At 34.2% G+C, this 19,878-nt stretch overlaps 2 protein-coding genes across 2 annotated transcripts in view; one reads left to right on the forward strand and one right to left on the reverse strand.

Moving 5' to 3' along the window:
- LOC113402672 (ABC transporter G family member 23-like) overlaps positions 1 to 7,746 on the forward strand; it is a 68,909-nt gene extending 61,163 nt beyond the window's left edge. Inside the window, exons 9-16 of the mRNA XM_026642979.2 lie at positions 2,108 to 2,229; positions 2,816 to 2,940; positions 3,650 to 3,824; positions 4,383 to 4,486; positions 4,877 to 4,959; positions 5,297 to 5,450; positions 5,969 to 6,167; positions 6,979 to 7,746. Coding sequence (XP_026498764.1) covers positions 2,108 to 2,229; positions 2,816 to 2,940; positions 3,650 to 3,824; positions 4,383 to 4,486; positions 4,877 to 4,959; positions 5,297 to 5,450; positions 5,969 to 6,167; positions 6,979 to 7,193 — 1,177 coding nt within the window. The 3' untranslated portion in view covers positions 7,194 to 7,746. The remainder of the gene's footprint in view (positions 1 to 2,107; positions 2,230 to 2,815; positions 2,941 to 3,649; positions 3,825 to 4,382; positions 4,487 to 4,876; positions 4,960 to 5,296; positions 5,451 to 5,968; positions 6,168 to 6,978) is intronic.
- Positions 7,747 to 9,600: 1,854 nt separating this feature from the next.
- LOC113402671 (facilitated trehalose transporter Tret1-like) lies at positions 9,601 to 18,801 on the reverse strand. The gene is made up of 7 exons (XM_064218748.1): positions 18,568 to 18,801; positions 13,789 to 13,944; positions 12,828 to 13,030; positions 12,206 to 12,392; positions 10,810 to 11,199; positions 10,186 to 10,296; positions 9,601 to 9,932 (listed from the first exon to the last, which is right to left on the reverse strand). Exons 1-7 carry the CDS (start codon positions 18,620 to 18,622, stop codon positions 9,616 to 9,618), a joined length of 1,419 nt encoding a protein of 472 aa, XP_064074818.1. The 5' UTR covers positions 18,623 to 18,801; the 3' UTR covers positions 9,601 to 9,615.
- Between the last annotated feature and the right edge of the window lie 1,077 nt (positions 18,802 to 19,878).

The raw sequence follows: 19,878 nt of genomic DNA on the forward strand, positions 1-19,878 counted from the left end.
CAAATCACAACAACAGATAATTAACGAAACTATAATTATAGTCAATAGTATCAAGATTCTCCGGGGGCGGTATAATTAATTTGATTTTATTTTATCAGCCCATACATTGTCCTTTGAGATATTATTCGGTTACGTTTATATTGTAGTCACGTATTTTTGTATAGACAAACATTCATGTCCGCTAACCAATACGGCGAGTAACGTGACAATCCAATTTGTTCTATACGTGAACGGAAAGACTTCCTAACATTAAAGGTTAACTAAATAAAGTTCCTGTTTTTGTTCGTTTCTTCCTTAGTGGTGTCAATTTAATTAATTACTTACTGTCATCTTAAACAATATTGGAGCGCAATTAATACTAGGAAAGGAGACCAAATAAGCTTTTGTTTTTTTTAAGGTGGAAATTTGATTTTTAAACTTGCAACACTTACATTTTTCTACTTTCTATTTTTGATAAATTAAATATTAATATTTCAAATGTTAAGTTTTTGATAGCCAACCCATTTTAGTCCGAATTTTCAACATTCATAAACTTGATACGCCGTTAAAAAAAATCATATCAATCAACCGAGTATTTCTAGAAAAACTTACATTTAAGCAATCTTTAGTACGACTGACATTAATATTTTTTTTAATCTTATCGGCATTGTAACATTTAAACTTCAGATTATAATTAGCAGAGTATTGGCAAATCGTGAATGCCATTTACGCCTCTTACAATAGCCATTTTAAAATACTATTTTTATAAACATATACTGAATGTTTGCATTTAATATCGATATTGAATGCTTAAGGCATCAATGCCTAGATAGGTATTGATGCTCACGAGGAGCAATGAAATAAATAATGTATTAGACAAACTTATTTTTATAGGATTTATACAACGCCGGATTTAGAGGTCTGGCGGCCCTGGTTTAAATAAACTTATTATTTTAAGTCTGTGTGAAAATAATAAAATTCTTGTAATTATATATATATTTCTAAATATATATCTAAAAGAAGCAATTGCGATGATCATGATTTGTTGGCTTGCTATATTTCACACTACACTTAGCGTTGTAATTGATAGTTATTAATTTTTATATTATTTTCTGTATCGTTAAAACACTTTACCGTATTCCAATCGAATGAGTAAAGATAAACAAACATGAGCAGAGATGGCTCAGTGGTTAAAAAGCGTGATTTTTGACCGATGATTGCGGGTTCAAACCCAGGCAAACACCTCTGAACTACCGAATTTTTTAAAGGGCTTAATTTGTGTTTATAATTTATCTCGTACTCGGCGGTGAAGGAACACATTGTGAGGAAACCTGCATGTTTCGAATTTCAACGAAATTCTGCCACGTTTATCCACCAACCCGCAAGTAGCAAATAAACTCCAAACCTTCTCCTAAAAAGGAAGAGGAGGCCCTAGCCCAGCAGTGGGAAATATACAGCCTGTTGTTGTTGTACATTAAAGAAACATTAGATTTACATATTACATGCAATTTGCTAAATAGCTCTCTTACAGTTTTTAATGAATATCTTTATTTATAATATATTATTACTCCACTTAACCTTTAAAATCCGATAACATCTTCGACGACATGCAAAACTCCTTTATTTCGCAAAACCATGTTGAATAACATTATTCGAGATCTCGACCAGTGATATCGTGTCTATTCAATGTCAAAGTTTTTTATTTCCCTTCACTCCTCTTGTGATCGGAATACACTATATGTCATAAAACCATTATGTTTTATTGACATTAGATTTCTCATTTGCGTATTTATGGCGGGTTGGCCGTTTTCACGAGTTTTCTCAAAGGTATCGTGAGCCTAATATTTATCAGTTACTTAAAAAAAATACTATACAGAAGTGTTTGATCTTCTATTAATAGAATCTATTGAGAAAATCCTAAATAAATATTAGTGATATTCGACGAATTATTTGTTAAAATTGGATGTTTTCGAAAATTTTACAATAATGTGTGTGATCTTAACTCTGTTTTTACCCATAAATTGTGAGTTTATTCCAAGCTTAATTTAAATGGTAATTGTACCTAATAAGCTCTCTTAGCAGAAGGTGTCTATATCGATTTTTAAACTGTTACGTGTTTCCTTTTCAGGGGTCTAATATTCGCCGTGTTTTTCCCAATTATACAAGTGGTGGCGTTCTTCCTCGCGGTGGGTCACGACCCTATAGACCTACATTTAGCTGTGGTCAACGATGAAGCTGCATTCTCGTCAAGTACTTTATTTTTGAAATCATTTATTTACACAATGTTCTTATATAATTATAAATGTGTTCGTTTAATTGGCGGTACACACTCTTCAAGTATGTACTGCCAAGTGCCAGACATAGCAAGGTTTTCCTGTTAAATTCCATTGCTGCTTCTCTGGGTTAAAATACTCCGGGATTTCATAGTCGTGGTTTAGAAATATATATATTTTTTATTACTTTATCTAAATTACGTGCTTCCTAACTCCTGAGAATATCTTGACAGAATATCTAACACTTTGCTATTCCACGACCCTTGAACCCGAAACCTAGTTTATATACGGTAGATCAACGATCAAGTTTGAATATCAATAATACTTTATCAAAAGTTCCTGCGTGATTCTTGTAATCATTAATATCTCCAGTAGATTTACGATTAATCTCAAACAGTCCATTAAGAAAGATCAGTAAGAACTCCTAAATATACTAAAAGGCAGGGAAATATACCCAAAGGCACACCTGATAGATAACTAGTATGTGTACACAATGACTTAAGTTTCCATTTCATTCGGAAAAAACACTAATATACGTAACATTTTCTTAATATTATTTGCAGTTGGATTAGACATTTGTAAGTACGGAAACATGACGACTGTGACGCAAAGGGAAGATGAAACGTGCGAGCAATACATGCTAAGTTGCTGGTTCCTTGAAGAAATGGAAAAACGGAAATTGTATTCTGTAAGTTTTTATATATTTACAATTTAAATACTTATACATATTCAGTCATTGACTTTACAATTGAAATAAATAATCTCGTTGCAATATAAATTAAAAATGTTAATGTAAACACTTAATTAAATAGTGGACCTAGATAAGAACCTTGAAGGATACGTAAGTCATGAAATGTTAATATTATTTATAATAAATATTTAATTATTTATAATATTCTAAATATTTTAAATAATTATGTATTATATGAGTAACTGTACCATGATGTGAAGAACTATAAAAGGCAGCTCATTTCAGAAATATTCTTAGGTGATAAATATTATTAAATGCCTTACCAAATTCAATGTAATGAAATTATAACCTTAAATTCCTTATTTTTAAAATGACTGGTTGTATTAACTGTTGCTTTTCAATATAGCCCATCCTGTAGTTTTATGTATGTTTGTAAAAATATTAATGTTTTTTTTTTGAGAAAATGTGATATTCATGGTATTGGTACTAGGAACAAACATAAACATTACTCTAGTTACTCGAATGCATAGAGTCAGTAACTCTTTTGTGGGGCAATGGTATAACGGTTACAATATTTTCATGGTATTTCAATGGTAGCGTTTAATTCGACAATCAATAAGTAAATGTAACATTGAATAGAGGAATTCGATTTGATTTAATTTTAAACAGTCTAGTCTCCCTTGTAATGAGTAACAAAATGTCCCAGACGATATACAAGTCGGTCGAAGAGGCGAAGTACGCGGTGACGAAGCGCCAGCTGTACGGCGCGCTGCGCTTCCCGCGGAACTTCAGCGACGCGCTGGCCGTGCGCGTCGCCGAGGGACACGCGCCCGACAGCGTCGTGGACGACAGCACCGTCAGCGTGTGGCTCGACATGAGCGGTCTGATGCTCCACTTTACATGACCGACTAACCTCTCAGTGGTCCACCCCCCACTTACTTTGTACACACAGAAATTTCCATCGAATGTTCTTTTAACAGTTTCTTAAACGTATACTAGTTGGCAATATAAAATACGCAAATTTTAGTGTATATTCGTTTTTCGTTTTAGATATCACGTGTCTAAGACTAAATTAGACTAGATTAAGATACCAAAGTAAGAGATCTGTCGTGGCACACTTGGTTGGAACGAAGTTGCTTTCACTATATACTCGTATCATGCGATAAATAAATACAATGAAATAATATTGTTATTAAAAATTTCGTATGAATTATAACAATAACAAAATTAAGATAAAATAAACCAGACATAGAAAAGAAAAAGACAGGGAGAAACAGAAAGAGAGGGAAAGATTGTATGGAGAGAGCATAACACTTTTTCCTTACGTGACGATTTCTGCCAGATCTCTCTACTGTAAGCCGCGTAAAAGAACTTCGTTCCATAAATATGAAACTGCTAAGGAGTTAAATATTGAAAGTATTTTTTCATACAAATTCCAGATCACCAGATTTCGAACTTTGTGAAGATGCAGATCCACAAAGCGTACGAATCATTTGCGAGACGTTCAATGCGAGCCTGTGGAAAAAATGAGGAACTCGTGCAAGTAAGGAAACCGGGACTATTATCTCTGTATAATATAAAATAAAGTCGCTTGGATCTTTTAAGCTAAGCAATGGATTTTAATGTGGTTTTTATCAATAGGCTGAGTGATTCAAGAGGAAGGTTTAAATTTACAATACATGCATGCATAGTAGGGAAAAGCCGAGAATTTCAATTTAAAATTTAGCCGTAAAAATAAAATACTTTTTCATTTCATGTTTGTTCTTCAACCTTAAAGTTGTATATAGAGCTATATTGAATTGAATTGAATTTAAAATTAAATTCAATAAAATATATTGAACCCGTGCGAAGCCGGGTCGGGTAGATAGTCCAAAATAAACATATCAAAGCCATACTTACTTAAATTAATTTTGATTGGTCTGATATTTTGCAGATTCCTGTAAGGTTCGAAGAGCCGGTTTACGGCAAAATGGACTCCGAGATCGTCGCGTACATGGCTCCCGGCGTTATGGTCACGTAAGTGCATTTAACAACTAACTCAATAAATCCTATGTAACAATATGTTTAATCGTAAAGGATCACAGCTCAATTCAGATCAGGACATATTTTTGTAAACAGCCTTGACAACGATATCCACAATCAAAATATTTTTAGCTAGAGCAGGATTATTGTTGTTTTTGTTGTATTTATATTTTTGACTCGACCCTTCATTAGAGCGCTATAAAATCCAGTCGACACTCTTTGCCAGTAAGCATAAATAAAGTAGCAGTAGCAGTAGTCACACTGAGTCTATACGCCGACGGTGTCGATGGCGCTGCCAATGAACGGAGGAATAAGAGTGGGTACCCCGCAGCATAATCTACTTCCTGGCGGCGATCGTGACGTCGACGCTGATGATCTCGGACCGGCTGGAGGGTGTGTGGGAGCGCAGCGCCGTGGCGGGCGTGCGGCCGCAGGAGATGCTGCACGTGCACATCCTGCTGCAGTCCAGCGTCATCCTCGTGCAGGTGCGCGCCTGGGCTCACGTGGCCGCTTTCATATTCATAAGCTCGAGCTGGAGCTCGACACTCCCCTTTGACGTTTTTGACAAAGGAGGAGTACTCACTGTTGCGTCACAATATATTTACAACGGTGTTATATTAACTCCGCAAAGTCAATAAATCCTTCTTGGGGCAACGTATCCGTTTCTATAATAAAATTCCGCGGATATTTTTAACTTTTCCGATACATCAATTCAAATCGTTTTTAAAAAAAAACATTAATAAATACGCCATATTATTCAACACAAGATATGGACAATAAAAAAACGAGGAACTGATACTTGTTTCCAGGCAGGATATATTATATATAGTTGTATTTAACTAATATAACTTTGGACGTGCTATCCGTTCTTGTTAAAGTAACGCAAAGATACAATGAAATATTTATAGATAATCAAATCAAAACAAAAATATCTACTGATATGACATTTTTGAAACCTTGGTGGAATTGTTTTCGTCTTATGACTACGGTCATCTCATTACAGACGTTCGAGATGATGTTGATTGCGTTCGTGGGATACCAGCTGCCCTCGCGTGGGTCGCTGTGGGCGTGCGGCTTGCTGCTGTTCCTGCAGGGTCTGGGTGGGATGTGCTACGGCTTCCTGCTCTCCGTGCTCTGCTCGAGCTACACCATCTCCTTCTTCATCGCCACCGGTAGCTTCTACCCCATGATCCTGCTCTGTGGTGAGACTCTCTTATTGTTGGTTTTATTTATTTATTAAATAAGTATTGAAATCAGTGATTTGATCACAATCTATAGTCAATAGACGTTCAAACGCGTGCATATTAACCGATGATTGCGGGTTCAAATCCAGACAAGTATCAATGAATATTCATCTTGTTTTCGACGGGAAGGAAAACATCGTGAGGAAACCTGCATGCGTCTAATTTCATTAAAATTCTACCACATGTGTATCCACTAACCCGTATTGGAACAGCGTGGTGGAATAAGGTCCAAAACTTCCTGTAGGGGATAGCAAAGGAAGACCTTTACAGACTGTTAATTTAAATAAAATTTGTAATTAGGTTATTGCATTTTATTTAATGATGCTAAGCTGTTGGTATAGGTTCAGGCCCTTTTAACGTTTTAACAATGTTACCACTATTGACTTTGGACTAGGTCAAGTACTATCATAGACTGTTAACTATGATACTTTGGTATTTATGTCAAAAGGAAAAATCTATATTCCAATTAGAAGCATTCCTTATTTATTCTTTTTGACATACTTATTTTTATTCCACTACAACAAACTACGCTACCAAAAACAATCTATATTAATATTATAAATGGGAAAGTAACTTTGTCTGTCTGTCCGTTGCTCTTTCACGGCCAAACCACTAAACCTAATTTAACGCAAACTTGAACTCCAAGAGAGGACGTAGGCTACTTTTTATGAGTAATTACCTGACGACCAACTCCTAAAACGCGAGCGAAACCGCGGCCAACAACTAGTAAGACTGAATTCTAAAAAATCTTTATTGCGTTTGTCCACAGGAATTCTCTGGCCTCTCGAAGGGATGCCGAACTATCTCCGCATGTTCTCACTTGGCCTTCCCTTCACCCTTCCGTCCAAGTCCCTCCGAGACCTAATGGAGAAGGGCTCCTCTATCACCAACCCTGACGTTTACAGCGGATTCCTCATCACCGTGGCGTGGATTATCGGCACTCTAACATTATGCTTTATAAGGTTAAAATATAGGAAAACGTAGTCCCTTTGGTACGGTTCAATATTCTTGTGCTTAACGCATCACAAATTCCAAATTATAAATGTTTTCAAGACAATATAATCTTGTACTTGTACTATAGTATGTACAGTTAAAATTATTTAATAAAAGACCACCGTTGCTAAAACAATATAAAAAGTACATAGAAATCGTGACATATATTTCTAATTTGCTACGTAATGTACGTATAAGTTTATTAAGTCTATTAAAAAATAAATCTAGCTGTTTATGAAGTTACTTTTGGCAATTGTGATGATTCTCTAGTTTCGGTCAAGTGGCCACTAGATGGCGTGAGCACATAAGTTTCGCTTCTCGGTGATGTTTAGGTTAAGCGAGCTCCGCTCCGAGCTCTCTCGGGTAGCTGTATATAGCTTACGTTAGCTTTATGTGGTATCATAGCATTAATACGGTTAAGTACACGTAGTTTCTAAGTTATAGGTTTTAATATCCGAACCAATGTGATTTTTATCAAGTGTAAATACACTTATTGTATTTTATACGTGCATTTTGTAAAATAAAGATGCTCTTCGTACAATTTGGTTTTATTTTTTATTTTAGTTGCAAAGCATATTAAATATATTTTATATTAAACATCGGCTCGCTGTGCACGCACATCGTCTTCACTGCGCGCCAACTTGTCCAGATCCTTTCCCGCGCTTCGCGATTTGTGTCACTCGAGATGACATTTACACAGATAATATATGTTCATATAAAATATTAATCTAATACTAATTAATATGTCATTGTTGATCTGTGTATAATATTTATAATTTCAATTTAATATTTACAATTTCAAAATTTGTATATTAATTAACACCGTAATATTTTATTTACAATATCATTTAATTGTTTCAATCACATAAGCAGACAAACAGACAGGAAACGCAGATCACAATAACAGCGTTCGCAGCGTTTACAATAACAAAAACGCATCATTTTATTCTAATGTCTCATTTTTCGTACCACTTTGTCCTGTTACCGGTTGTTGGATCTTGTTGCATATGTGTGCGTGTATCATCTGTATGACATAACGAACTATATACATATGTATGTGTTTGATTTAGACTTACCAGTAAAAGTGTTTACAATAACAAAAAGTAAAAATGCATCAATTTTATTTAATGTCTCACTATGCGTACCCCTTAATCCTACCATCAGTTGTAAAAACTGTAAGATTTAGTCTGTTCTAATCTAGTCTACATTGTCTATGTAACATTGTCTTTCTTATAATCGATGCTTTTTGAAGATCGAATGCTTCTAAAGCCTCGTTTTCACTATGGGATAAATGTCCCGCGACACGTGCCGCTCGACATGTCGGGCGTCGTTCGGCGATAATGACTGACTTCCTGGCTGCTTTCTATGCCTGCAATAGGCTATTTGACTGGTTTTTAAAATCCATTTTATATCACTTAGTACAGGTTAAGGAACCCAGTAAAATTGTTTTTTTAAATTCTAGTGTATATTTGCTGAAAAATATCAAATTAAAAAATCCATATTTAAATAGCGCGCGAAAACGCTACTATGACAATATGGTGCTGCAATGGGGTCGGTGACGTCACTTGCCTGTATTGTAATCTGTGGCACATAAAAATCCACATACAGTAGGCACACGAGGTTAACGAGCAAGTGACGTCATCATAAGCCCGACCAATTAGGAGCGTTTTGTGTCATGTGACAAACGTTTAACAAAATGCATTTTTATTTATGGATTTTATAATAAATTAATTACTATTTTCAACGTTCGTTAATAAATAAACATTTTTAAACTCATAATATATACTGATTACAATAATTGACACTTTATTTTTCGCATTGTCAAACAGCCTATTGTTTCCTTTCTCTTATAAATTGAGACCACCTACACGTAATGATTATTTTTTCAATATATTTTTTCGAAATCCTTATGTTTCAGATTTTTCTTCCTATAAATCGTGTTCCTTATTTCTATTCCACAGTTATTGCTCGCATAAACAATCACTGGAACAATTGCTTAACACACGTCTATTCTCTGAGACTTTTGTCCCTCAACTGATACGATGTCACGACAAGTCGCGTAGTCATCGCATGTTACCCGACATGATATACGATATCTGGCAAAGTTGAGCGACCGAGTCACAGCGCGATTGTCTCCTAGTGATTACGAGGCTTTAACGAAATGCACCATGTGCAATTTAATTTAGCAAACCAAACACGTTTCATCAAAAATCTACTCGTAATCTAACTTTTATCAACACCTGTTATAAATCAAACTGGAGACAACTGTTAAATTTGTACGACTTCACAACGAAAGAAATGTTTTTATAAGGACGCTTTTGAATCACGCCTTGCAGATAATTCTACCATTGTAAGCAACGCTAAATTTAAATATCACTTTTCTGAAGAAATCGAAACAGCTTACTTAAAAAAATCATATTCGTTCCTTTACACTATTATCTGTTATTTTTGTTTTCTCCGTCTTCCCCCCTAAAGCCTCTTGAATTTCACTAAACGTCTTGCCTTTAGTTTCAGGTAAGAAAATAGCTATTAGCACTCCCACTAACACACACATAGCACTAAAGAACCAATACGTTGGTGCTGGTCCAACGGCTAATGTCATTTGTGCAAAATACTTGGTTGTTATAAATATGAATAATGATGATGATGTTATACTGATGGAGACACCCAAAGCCCGACTCGGACCCTCGAAAATTTCTGCTATTACCAGCCACAACAGCGAACCGATTCCTGTTAAAAAAACGCTTCAATTAAAAACATCAGACGCTAAAGTAATTGAAGCAAGTCAAATTTTTATTAAAATCAATTGCCAAAATGGTCATAGCTACTCATCTAAATTTACAAAAGTAAGAGATGGATATAGAAATTTATTCAAAAGGTATCGTAATAAATAAAAAAATCAACCAAATGGTTGGATTAATTGTTTCCGTCTTTCATTGGTTTAATGACTCTAAAGTTAAATTTAAACAAAATGTTTACTCACCTGCGCAGAAGCAGAATATAACAATTATCAGAGATATAATAGGTAAATAGTTCATAAAGCCGGTTATCACATAGCCCTCGGTTCCACTTATTTTGAAGAAGGTTCCAAGTCCTAACTGAAAAATATATTAACTATCAGTACCGAATTCACTTAAGATTATTTTATGTAAGAGAACATTAAAAAAACCAGGACCAAAAAGCAAAATTCAAATTAATGAACCTAATAGTAGTTTCGTAAATTTTTGACAAACAATTCAAGAGCTATTCATATTTGCTCACAGCGAAAAGTTCTTGGTGGTTGGACTTTGTGCAAGCCCGTCTGTGTAGGTACAACCCACTCATTATATTATTTTATATTGACAAACAGAAATACTTTTTGTATTTCGGATTGAATGATTAGTAAACTATTGTAACTACAGGCACGAGAGACATACTCGTAACATCTTAGTTCCCAAGACTGATGACGCATTGACGTTGTCAATATTTCTTACAAAGCTGTCTGCTTGACCACTTGCCGTAAGGTCCGCCTACCTATCCTTGGTAAAGTTACTTTATTTTGTTTTATCTGTGTGTCTATTAAATTATAATTTAGAGTGATGATTAAGTAATTACCGTTTAACATAACCTACCATGCCAAGGAACATTCCAGAGAGAGACGTCATTAAGATACTCCTCCTACCGAATTTACTCATAATTAACGTTGTGCAGAAACTCGCCAACACTTGAATCACACCAATAATAACAGACGCGATTTCAGGCTTTACGCTAGTTTTCGTAGATTCTAAAACCGTTTGCAGATAAAATGACACAGCATTGAACCCTACCAGCTGTGCTCCACCAACTAACAAAAATCCTAGAGAAATAGATTTTAAGAACATCCGATTTTTTAATAAAGCAATCTTATCAACTTTGTTTTCATTTTTCTTAGATATCTCATATTCTTCTATTTCTTGGTTTGCGAGTAATTCTGTTCCTCTTAATTGAGTTAGAACTTTAATCGCTTCTTCTGTGCGACCTGAAAATGTAATAGCCTGTAAAAGTAATGTCAAACTTCTTCTCGTTTTCTAATTGATTTAAAAAAGGAGATATTACTGATTTAATTAAGGATTTTATTAGGTAGGTTCCACCCGCTCATCAGATATTCTACCGCCTAACAACAGTACTCAGTAAGTATTGTTGGGTTCCGGTTTTAAGGGTGAGTGAGCCAGTATAACTACAGGTACAAGGGACATAAAATCTTAGTACCCAAGATTGGTTAATATTTACAAACAGACATACAGACAAAAATTAAAAAAAAAACATCGTTGTGGTATATGCCTGCCTTGCTTTGAACCCGAAATCGGTTAAGATGCACGCGTTCTAACCACTAGGCCTACTCGGCTCGGTACATACATTTGCATTTAGTAAAAAGCTGTTATTTTAATATTACAAACAGACACTCCAATTTTATTATATGTATAGATAATTCTCATTTCTGTTCTGTAAGATATTATGTTGTCATTCATATATAGGTATTTTGGGTTTTCTACAAACGAAATCATCGATCGCTATAACTTTCAGTAGGCATGCAGCGAGCCTAGCCCGCCACTTCATTTTCTCATCGTTACTCGTCACTCGTGAAACATATCTATACTACTTAATTTTATAACGTTATCAATAAATAAAGCTGTTTATATTGCTTAGTGAAACCTTACATTAAAGTAAATTCTTTCGTATTCGTCCATATTAAATAATTTTACATATTTAAATGAAAACCCAATTAAGTTGGTTTATTTTTGGTCATAACATCACAATTTATCGCAACTTAACAACTGTTTAATTTTACAATTTCCAAATGTTTTCTTTCAATATGACACAAGGCTTAAAAAAATTCGAATGGTGTTTTTTTTCATCATATTCATTTAGTCATATTGACTTGGGACTAAGTTATCGTTCCAATTAAATTTGTATTCGGAATGTTTAACTCTATATATATTTTCGTAATCAACTGATTTCTGAAATAAGATATGGCTCAATAGTACCTTTAGAATACAGATAAAAGGGTGTATCAGGTAAGAAGAGCAAAGGCATCGTCGTCACAGCTATCACTGACGCCATCACTATGCTGAAGTTTATGTAGGACAGGAAAGGTCCAACTGACAAAGTTATCACGATTCCTAATGACGAGAATACTTGAAGAAACGTGCCCAAAGCGCCGCGGTGGTCTTTCTAGGAAAAATAAATCATGACTTATTTAAGCTATTTTTTAAGCCTGTGATTATTTATATATGTAAATTGATTGCAAAGGTGAGTACACGTCGATAAAACCAATGGCCAACTGTTGGTCACTAAGTGAACGCACTTAATAAAGTTGTATGACGTTTGGCGTGTGTCAAGCGTAGCTGTCACGCATACCAAGATAGTATTGTTGTCTCGTTTGATTTCTTCTATCGTACAAAAATCTATGTAGATAATAATCTGAGATTTAAAACTTGTGGAACAATGTAACAAGAGGTATTTAGTGCAAATCTTAGTAACTCTTACTCTCGTGCAAACTTCGTATCTGAATTTAGATTGACACAGTGAAAAAACATTTATTACCCCAACCGTATAATCTAAGCATTAAAGCAGTGAGGAGTTGAACAAAAAAATAAGCATACTCACAGATGCAATCTCTGATGCGTAAACAGGAACAATAATAAACACAAATGAATCTATGACGGCCATCACAGCTCTGCTGAATATGAACATCCACAGTTTATCAGCAAATATCAGAAGAAGGGCCATACAGAGCTTGGACAGCGATGACAGCAAGAGGCAGTACTTTCTACCAATAAGATCTAGCAGCATTCCTCCGAAGATATTCGCTAAAAATTGTTTAAGGGGTTTGTTTGGTATGATTATATTACATTTTTTACATTAACAGCCTGTAAATTTCCCACTGCTGGGCTAAGGCCTTCTCTCCCTTTGAGGAGAAGATATGGAGCATATTCGACCATGCTGCTCCAATGCGAGTTGGTGGAAAACACATGTGGCAGAATTTCGTTGAAATTAGCCACATGCAGGTTTCCTCGCGATGTTTTCCTTCACCGCCGAGCACGAGATGAATTATAAACACAAATTAAGCACATGAAAACTCAGTGGTGCTTGCCTGAGTTTCAACCCGCAATCATCGGTTAAGATGCACGCGTTCTAACCACTGAGCCATCTCGGCTCTTTTTTTCATTTTCGGCTGATTATATAATTATATTTAAATAAACTAACTAACTATTGTAGTGTACCTTAAACTACAAAGCCTTCACTGATTGGACTTGAATATAAAGAAAGTTGCCCAGATGGCCCGCTGGCTAGAACGTGCAACTTAACCGATGATTGTGGATTCAGACTCAGGAACGCACCACTGAATTTTCATGTACTTAATTTGGTAAACAACTCATGTATTGCTCGTGGTGAAGGAACGTCGTAAGGAAACCTGCAATTAAATAAGCTCCAAACCATCTCCTCAAACTGAGAGGAGAGCTAAGCCCAGAAGTGGGGCATTTGCAGACTGGGACTATATTTAGATCTTATATATAAAAAAAGCTCGAAGCAGGAAACTGAAAAAAAACGAATACTCAATCCTTACTAATCATGGCGCATAAATAGCCACCAGCAACAACCCAGGAGCCCTCTTCTGCTGTGATAGGTGCCGGTAATGGTGTCTCCGTGACATTCCTTAACTTCACAAGAACCGGTGACGGCCAGGAGAGACTCATACCAGTTGTCAAAACCGCCAAATTCACTGAAAAAAAAATTGTAGTAGAATAATGAGCCCCTTGACCAAGTGTCTAAATACCACAGATAGCGATCTGTGTCACAAGTGTGTGCGCATTGCCTATTTTTCGGCAATATCCATTACGATGAAAAAAGGTTGAACCACTCTTTCGATTAAATGAGACGAGGTGTCGTGCGAACAAAGCTCGGTTGATTTTTGCTCCCTTCGGTATTTGTTGCTATTAACCGATATATTTAAACACTATGTACCCATTATAAACACTAAGTTTGGCTAGCTCTCTTTTAGCTCCTACAAATATTTATTCGTGGCATGATCGCGAGTGTATACAGAATTCAAGGCCGGACCGTAAGTTTAGGCGGCCCTGGGCTAACACTACTTAGGGGTCCACCTAAGACATATCTAAACGTAGACTTGATTTAAATTAATTGAATGAGTTTAATTAATTGCAGGACTCGCAGGGCTGCAAACCATACAATCTGTTTAATTTAATAAAGTTATGGATTATTTCGCATTATCGTCTATTTTTGACATTGACTTGACTTAGCTGGGGGCCCCTTGAATCCACGGGGCCCTGGGCTGAAGCCAAAAAAGCCATATGGTAGATCCGGCCCTGACAGAATTAGATATCAGAACTAGCGACCACTCGTACTTACTACCACTTATAATAATTGTCCCGATTAAAATATTTCAATATAATGATGTCCAAAGGATGATTATGTTTTAAAGTAAAACAACGAGAATTATGTCAGCCATTTTTCATAATCTTATTATTTGTGTTAATATTTATATATATAATAAAATGTTGCTATCGAGTTAATTTCTATACATATATCATGGAAGATTAGATAATATATGCTATGCATTGTTACAGATAACTCGCGGCTTATCTTCTGAGCATAGAAATGATAATAATCTTTAGACACCGTAAACATATAAACCATTATATTGTATATTAAACAGATAACTCAGTAATTGAAGATTACTTAATTTAATAATTATTATTTATTGCTAGCCGTTCCATGCGTTTTTAAACTTAAAACGTCAATGTTCTACACCTGAAGGTCGTTGCGTGTTATAATTAATAATTAATATTCTATAACATTTATTAATAAGTATGTTTACTCTATTTTTTAATCGAACTGGGCGCCAATTCGTCTCACGTAACAACTTACTGTTTCTGATCAGCCGTTTAACTATTCTACTAACACAACAATACAGTTGCGGTTCAGTCGAATTTGGATCGAAATATAATCAGAATCTTTTCGTAAAGTAAATATTATGTAGAATTTGTTTTTGTGAGGAATTGTCGAAATTGGATCGAAATAGGATCGAACGAACGTATCGTAATTATTATACCTTAATAGATAAGGATATCCCGAGATGAATACTGTGATAAATGCATTCGAATAAATAAATAAACTCGTCAACTTTACATATTAGCATAAGATTAGCATATTTAGTAAGCTGTCGTGGGACAAGACCAAATCGTATGTGGACAAGGTCTTAGCCAATTCTGGGGCCATAGGAATCGTGAGTGACGTCTTTTAACGAAAGAAACGTCTGGTATGACTAGTACTTTACAAGATAATTTATTAAGATTATCAACTCGTCAAAACTGAGATTAACATATCCAAAGTTTTTTTTTACCCTTAACTTCGAGACCTCCAAAGAGCCTGCAAGGGGGAGCGCGAAAGATTAACCGACAGGCCTTCTAATAGTAAATTTGCGAAACAACAGACAAAACGATTAATTTATAACATATTGTATCGAATATATATAATTTATATGAATATGTATTAAATAATAGTACATCATACACGAATCGACCTTAACATTTGACCTTTAAAGCCTTCATAACCTCCGTTTCTTCTAGCAACATCATGCAGTGTCTTGAACATAACAATTTATTGTACTTATACATGAACGTAACTATAAACAACACCTTAGACGTTGCGTTTCTATTGAATCGAATAATTAAATGAATGTTTAATCTGTTAATTAAACTCATTACTACCTTTATTGCTTCACCATAACCAAATATGTAGAAACGGATAAACTTATTTATCAATAGTAAATACTTACAAGTGTTAATATTACAAAACTACTAAAGGTCAGCTATAAAGAAACGCCATGACATTATTGGCAAATAATATCTGTAGAGTTCTGTTATAAACTCGAAACTGAAGAAGCCGGTCTGGGTAGGTTAGGTTAGGTTAGTTTTGTTGTGTGTCTGGTTCCAGGTGAATGCCTGACAGGAGAGTGACAGGCACAAAACATCTTAACTTCCAAGGTTGATGGCGCATTGGTGTGATGTATGGAATGATTGATATTTCTTAAAGCGCCAATGTATATGGAAGATAATGACGTACCATCAGGTGGCCGTCCGCCTAACTATTACATAAAAAAATCTAACCGCAGAACTGGATCGTAAAATGTTAGTAAGTGATACGCAATACTGACTATTATAATAAAAACATTTAAAGCATTCACGCATCAATATTGCGTATCACTGTTAATTGATTTGTAGAATTTTACGAATGAGATACGAAGTGAGTGCCTAATAAAAGTGCTTCTGGTTTTGTAAATTGATGCTCGATAACATACTCGTAGTGTAGCACATCCGCTGAACTAATTTAAAGTAAGTTAATTTAAGTACTCAGTGAGTAATCCTTATTACTCTTCAAATATAAATATAGTAGTGTTGTTTTTGGTTCACAATAGTCGAAAGTTAAATATTTATTGAGATAGCTTAGTGAATAGAACACATTAATCTTAACAACCCTGTTTATAATAGTTTATTTTATTTTTATTAAATTTAAATACAAACTAAGCGCATGAAAACTCCTGTGTTTCTGATTTTTTTGTTCGAGTGCTCAGTCTTGGCGGTGCTTGCTCGGGTTTGAACCCGCAATGGGATTGGCTAGTACGGTCCCGTATCCTAATCATTATTTATAAAATAAGGGAATTTGTAATAAATGAGACATTATGACACTGGTGTTCATCGTACCATCACGAACGAAACGACTGGTGCATAATTTTATATAACAATTATATGATATAAAAGCGTCGGATTGCACGTCTGTGGAAAAATTATAATACATAGAAAAATCAGAGTACATGTTGTACTTGAAGAGATTGGTCTCCACTGAGAATCGTATCATCACCACACAATGGAATCATTCAATTGTAACCATTGTCCCGCTATCCATATCCGCTGTTAATTCGTCACTTGCTATGGAATTTATCTCATGTACTTGTTACAATAATTCATGTCTCGGCAAACACAAAGACAATATTTCCTATACTAATATTATAAATGCGAAAATAACTGTATGTCTGTCGCCACTGGGTCCAATTTAATGAAATTTATTATAAAATAAGAGTGAACTCCAAGGAAGGACAGAGTATTTTATGATTAAAACCTAACGACCTAGCGAAATCGGGCGACAATTGTCGATCAATATAAATAATATATTTTAATAACTACGTTATTGGTCATTCCTTCGCTAATTTGTTTAAAGACCTAACTTTAGATAGATTTATCATTTATTCTCAAAAAGACATAAGTTGCTTACATGAGAATACACATATGTATATGGCAATATAATATTCGTGTTCGTCTTAAAATTGCTACCCATTCAACGCATTATCTTATTATTGTTATTTTATTCAAATTCTTATGTAATAACCGAAAAATATCCAAAATAAAAATCTATCCGAAACTATAATCGAATCCAACAAAAAAATATGTTTATTATAGTTTTAAGGTAGTTTATTAAGGCTATATGTTTTTCTGTCTTAATCGAATAAGCTAAATAATCTAATATTCGCAATTGAAACTATCCAAATGGTCAAGGTCGGATCTTATTCTGTCCTAAACACACATCGGGATGTACCTACATACGTTAATCTATTATAAAACTTATGGCGGTTGTAAAAAAATGTTATAGGAAGACCTTCAAATACTTATTAAAAGGTCGTTGATTAAACAAGTATGGGAGGGAATAAATTAAATTTTACAAATACTATCAAAACTGCAAGAAGAAGTAACTGCCAAGCCTAGCATAGCATCTTCGGTAGTTAAACAGAACTAAAACTTAGACTTTTTTAAAAATTCAAAGTTCTTCGTACAAACTAGGTTTTTTGTTGAGTTTATAAGTTAGAAAAATATATCAATATTCATAATATTGGAAGCAAGACAACCAAGCATAAATTATTTCTGTCTGACAGTGATGATAAAATAAAAAATATAAAAATACTAAAAACTGTGGAAAATTAAAAGATCATCAAAATAAACAGACTGTATAAACATAATCTGACAGAATTCGATTGACAAGTTCATATCGGCCCGATCATGGGTTTCATATCAGGATTATTATTAGATAATTTAAGATAGCAGATTACTATAACAAAAATATAGTATACTATAATAAATACAACCTGCTGTACCTATTATCCATACATGGGTTTGATAAAAATATTAAGAAATTCATAATGTCTCTTTTCATAATATTTTTTTTTAATTATAAAATAAAACTTGTGTCAATTTTTTCTTTAACTAAATCTTTAAGAAAAACACTTACTACCCTATATTGTTTTTTTTTTTTAAATAAACAAAAAATGTAATACCTATTACAACCACAGCATACTGCCTAATTAACGATGGTGAAATATTAAGCTTCATTTTAAATTATTTTATAACACTTAACAATAGCACAGACTATATTACTTGATCCAAAAAATAATTTTTAAATTCACTTATTTCACGTATTATTCATAATTTAAACTTCAATTCTATTTTTTAAATTTAAAATCACACCATTATATTCCACTTGTTTATTTCTAAATAAAATACTCGCGATCAAAACGTCGCGATCGTCAGCCACAATGTCATTCACACAGAATACGCAATACGAATGGCAAAACCATGATTATCACAAGGTGGTTTAACTTTCACTAAAGGTATGTTCACATTTGGGCAATATATTTTTAATAGACCGGCTTACAATACACCAAGAATAAAGAGGCATTTATTTAAAATAGAAAAACAGCAGCATCTTATTTTACAAGTCGTACGGATTTTCTATACATTAATTTTGAACTTAGAATACGACTCGGACTTCTCTGATTAATATGTAATCTTGTCATCATTTTTTTTTTATTGAAACCAGACAAAGGAAACATTATAACGTTATCTTGATAACTTTATCTTGTATTCTATCTCCGATACCTAATCCATGCCTTTAATTTTAGATATTTTTATATATAAGATTATATGCACTATAATATAAAGTCGATCAATTTTAATATTACAGGTCGGTTAAAAAAATGAATGCCATAAATTTGTAATAATACTTGGACAAGAAACGATTTATTGTTGCTAATATTACATACATATATGTATGGTCATTACCGTCTTTACCAAAGGGCACATGGGGCACGTGCCCAGGGCCACCATCCTGAGAGGGCCCCGAAGAATCAGCAATTTACCAAATTAAACCAAAAAATATATAGTAAAAGGGCCCCAAATTCGTGGGTGCCCAAGGGCCCCAGCACAGCTTGAGACGGCTCTGTGTATGGTTTGTTTTTGTCAGCTTCACGCAAAAACTATAATTTCATTTGTATAGAACTTTATTTAAGTAATTTTAGCTTATAATTCCAAGTTGACCAGAGGATAATATTACATGTAAATGTTGTATCTTTTTTGAGATATTTCTTAATATGCATATGCGGTCGCTGCACTAACTTTAACATAGTATTAGTACTTTAGTATTTGGAGGTCCTTATCTGTCATCTTTCTATAAGGAAAAGGGGGAAAACAATGGCAATTGCAATAATGGCAGTTTCGTTTCGTCATAACGTGAATCATGTTTACATTTTGATATCAATTTTTTTTAAACGTTTCATAAAGATAAATATTGCATTTAACACATAGCAATT

The sequence above is a fragment of the Vanessa tameamea genome, chromosome 24, assembly GCF_037043105.1.
Source record: "Vanessa tameamea isolate UH-Manoa-2023 chromosome 24, ilVanTame1 primary haplotype, whole genome shotgun sequence".
Lineage (NCBI taxonomy): Eukaryota > Metazoa > Arthropoda > Insecta > Lepidoptera > Nymphalidae > Vanessa > Vanessa tameamea.

Excerpts from the sequence above, each read along its gene's own strand:
- LOC113402671 (XM_064218748.1), bottom strand. The coding sequence starts at position 18,622 with ATGAAGCTTAATATTTCACCATCGTTAATTAGGCAGTATGCTGTGGTT. Across the intron at positions 12,393-12,827 it reads ACGCATCAGAGATTGCATCT|AAAGACCACCGCGGCGCTTT; the intron begins GTGAGTATGCTT and ends TATTTTTCCTAG. Across the intron at positions 9,933-10,185 it reads TATATTCTGCTTCTGCGCAG|GAATCGGTTCGCTGTTGTGG; the intron begins GTGAGTAAACAT and ends TTTTTTTAACAG.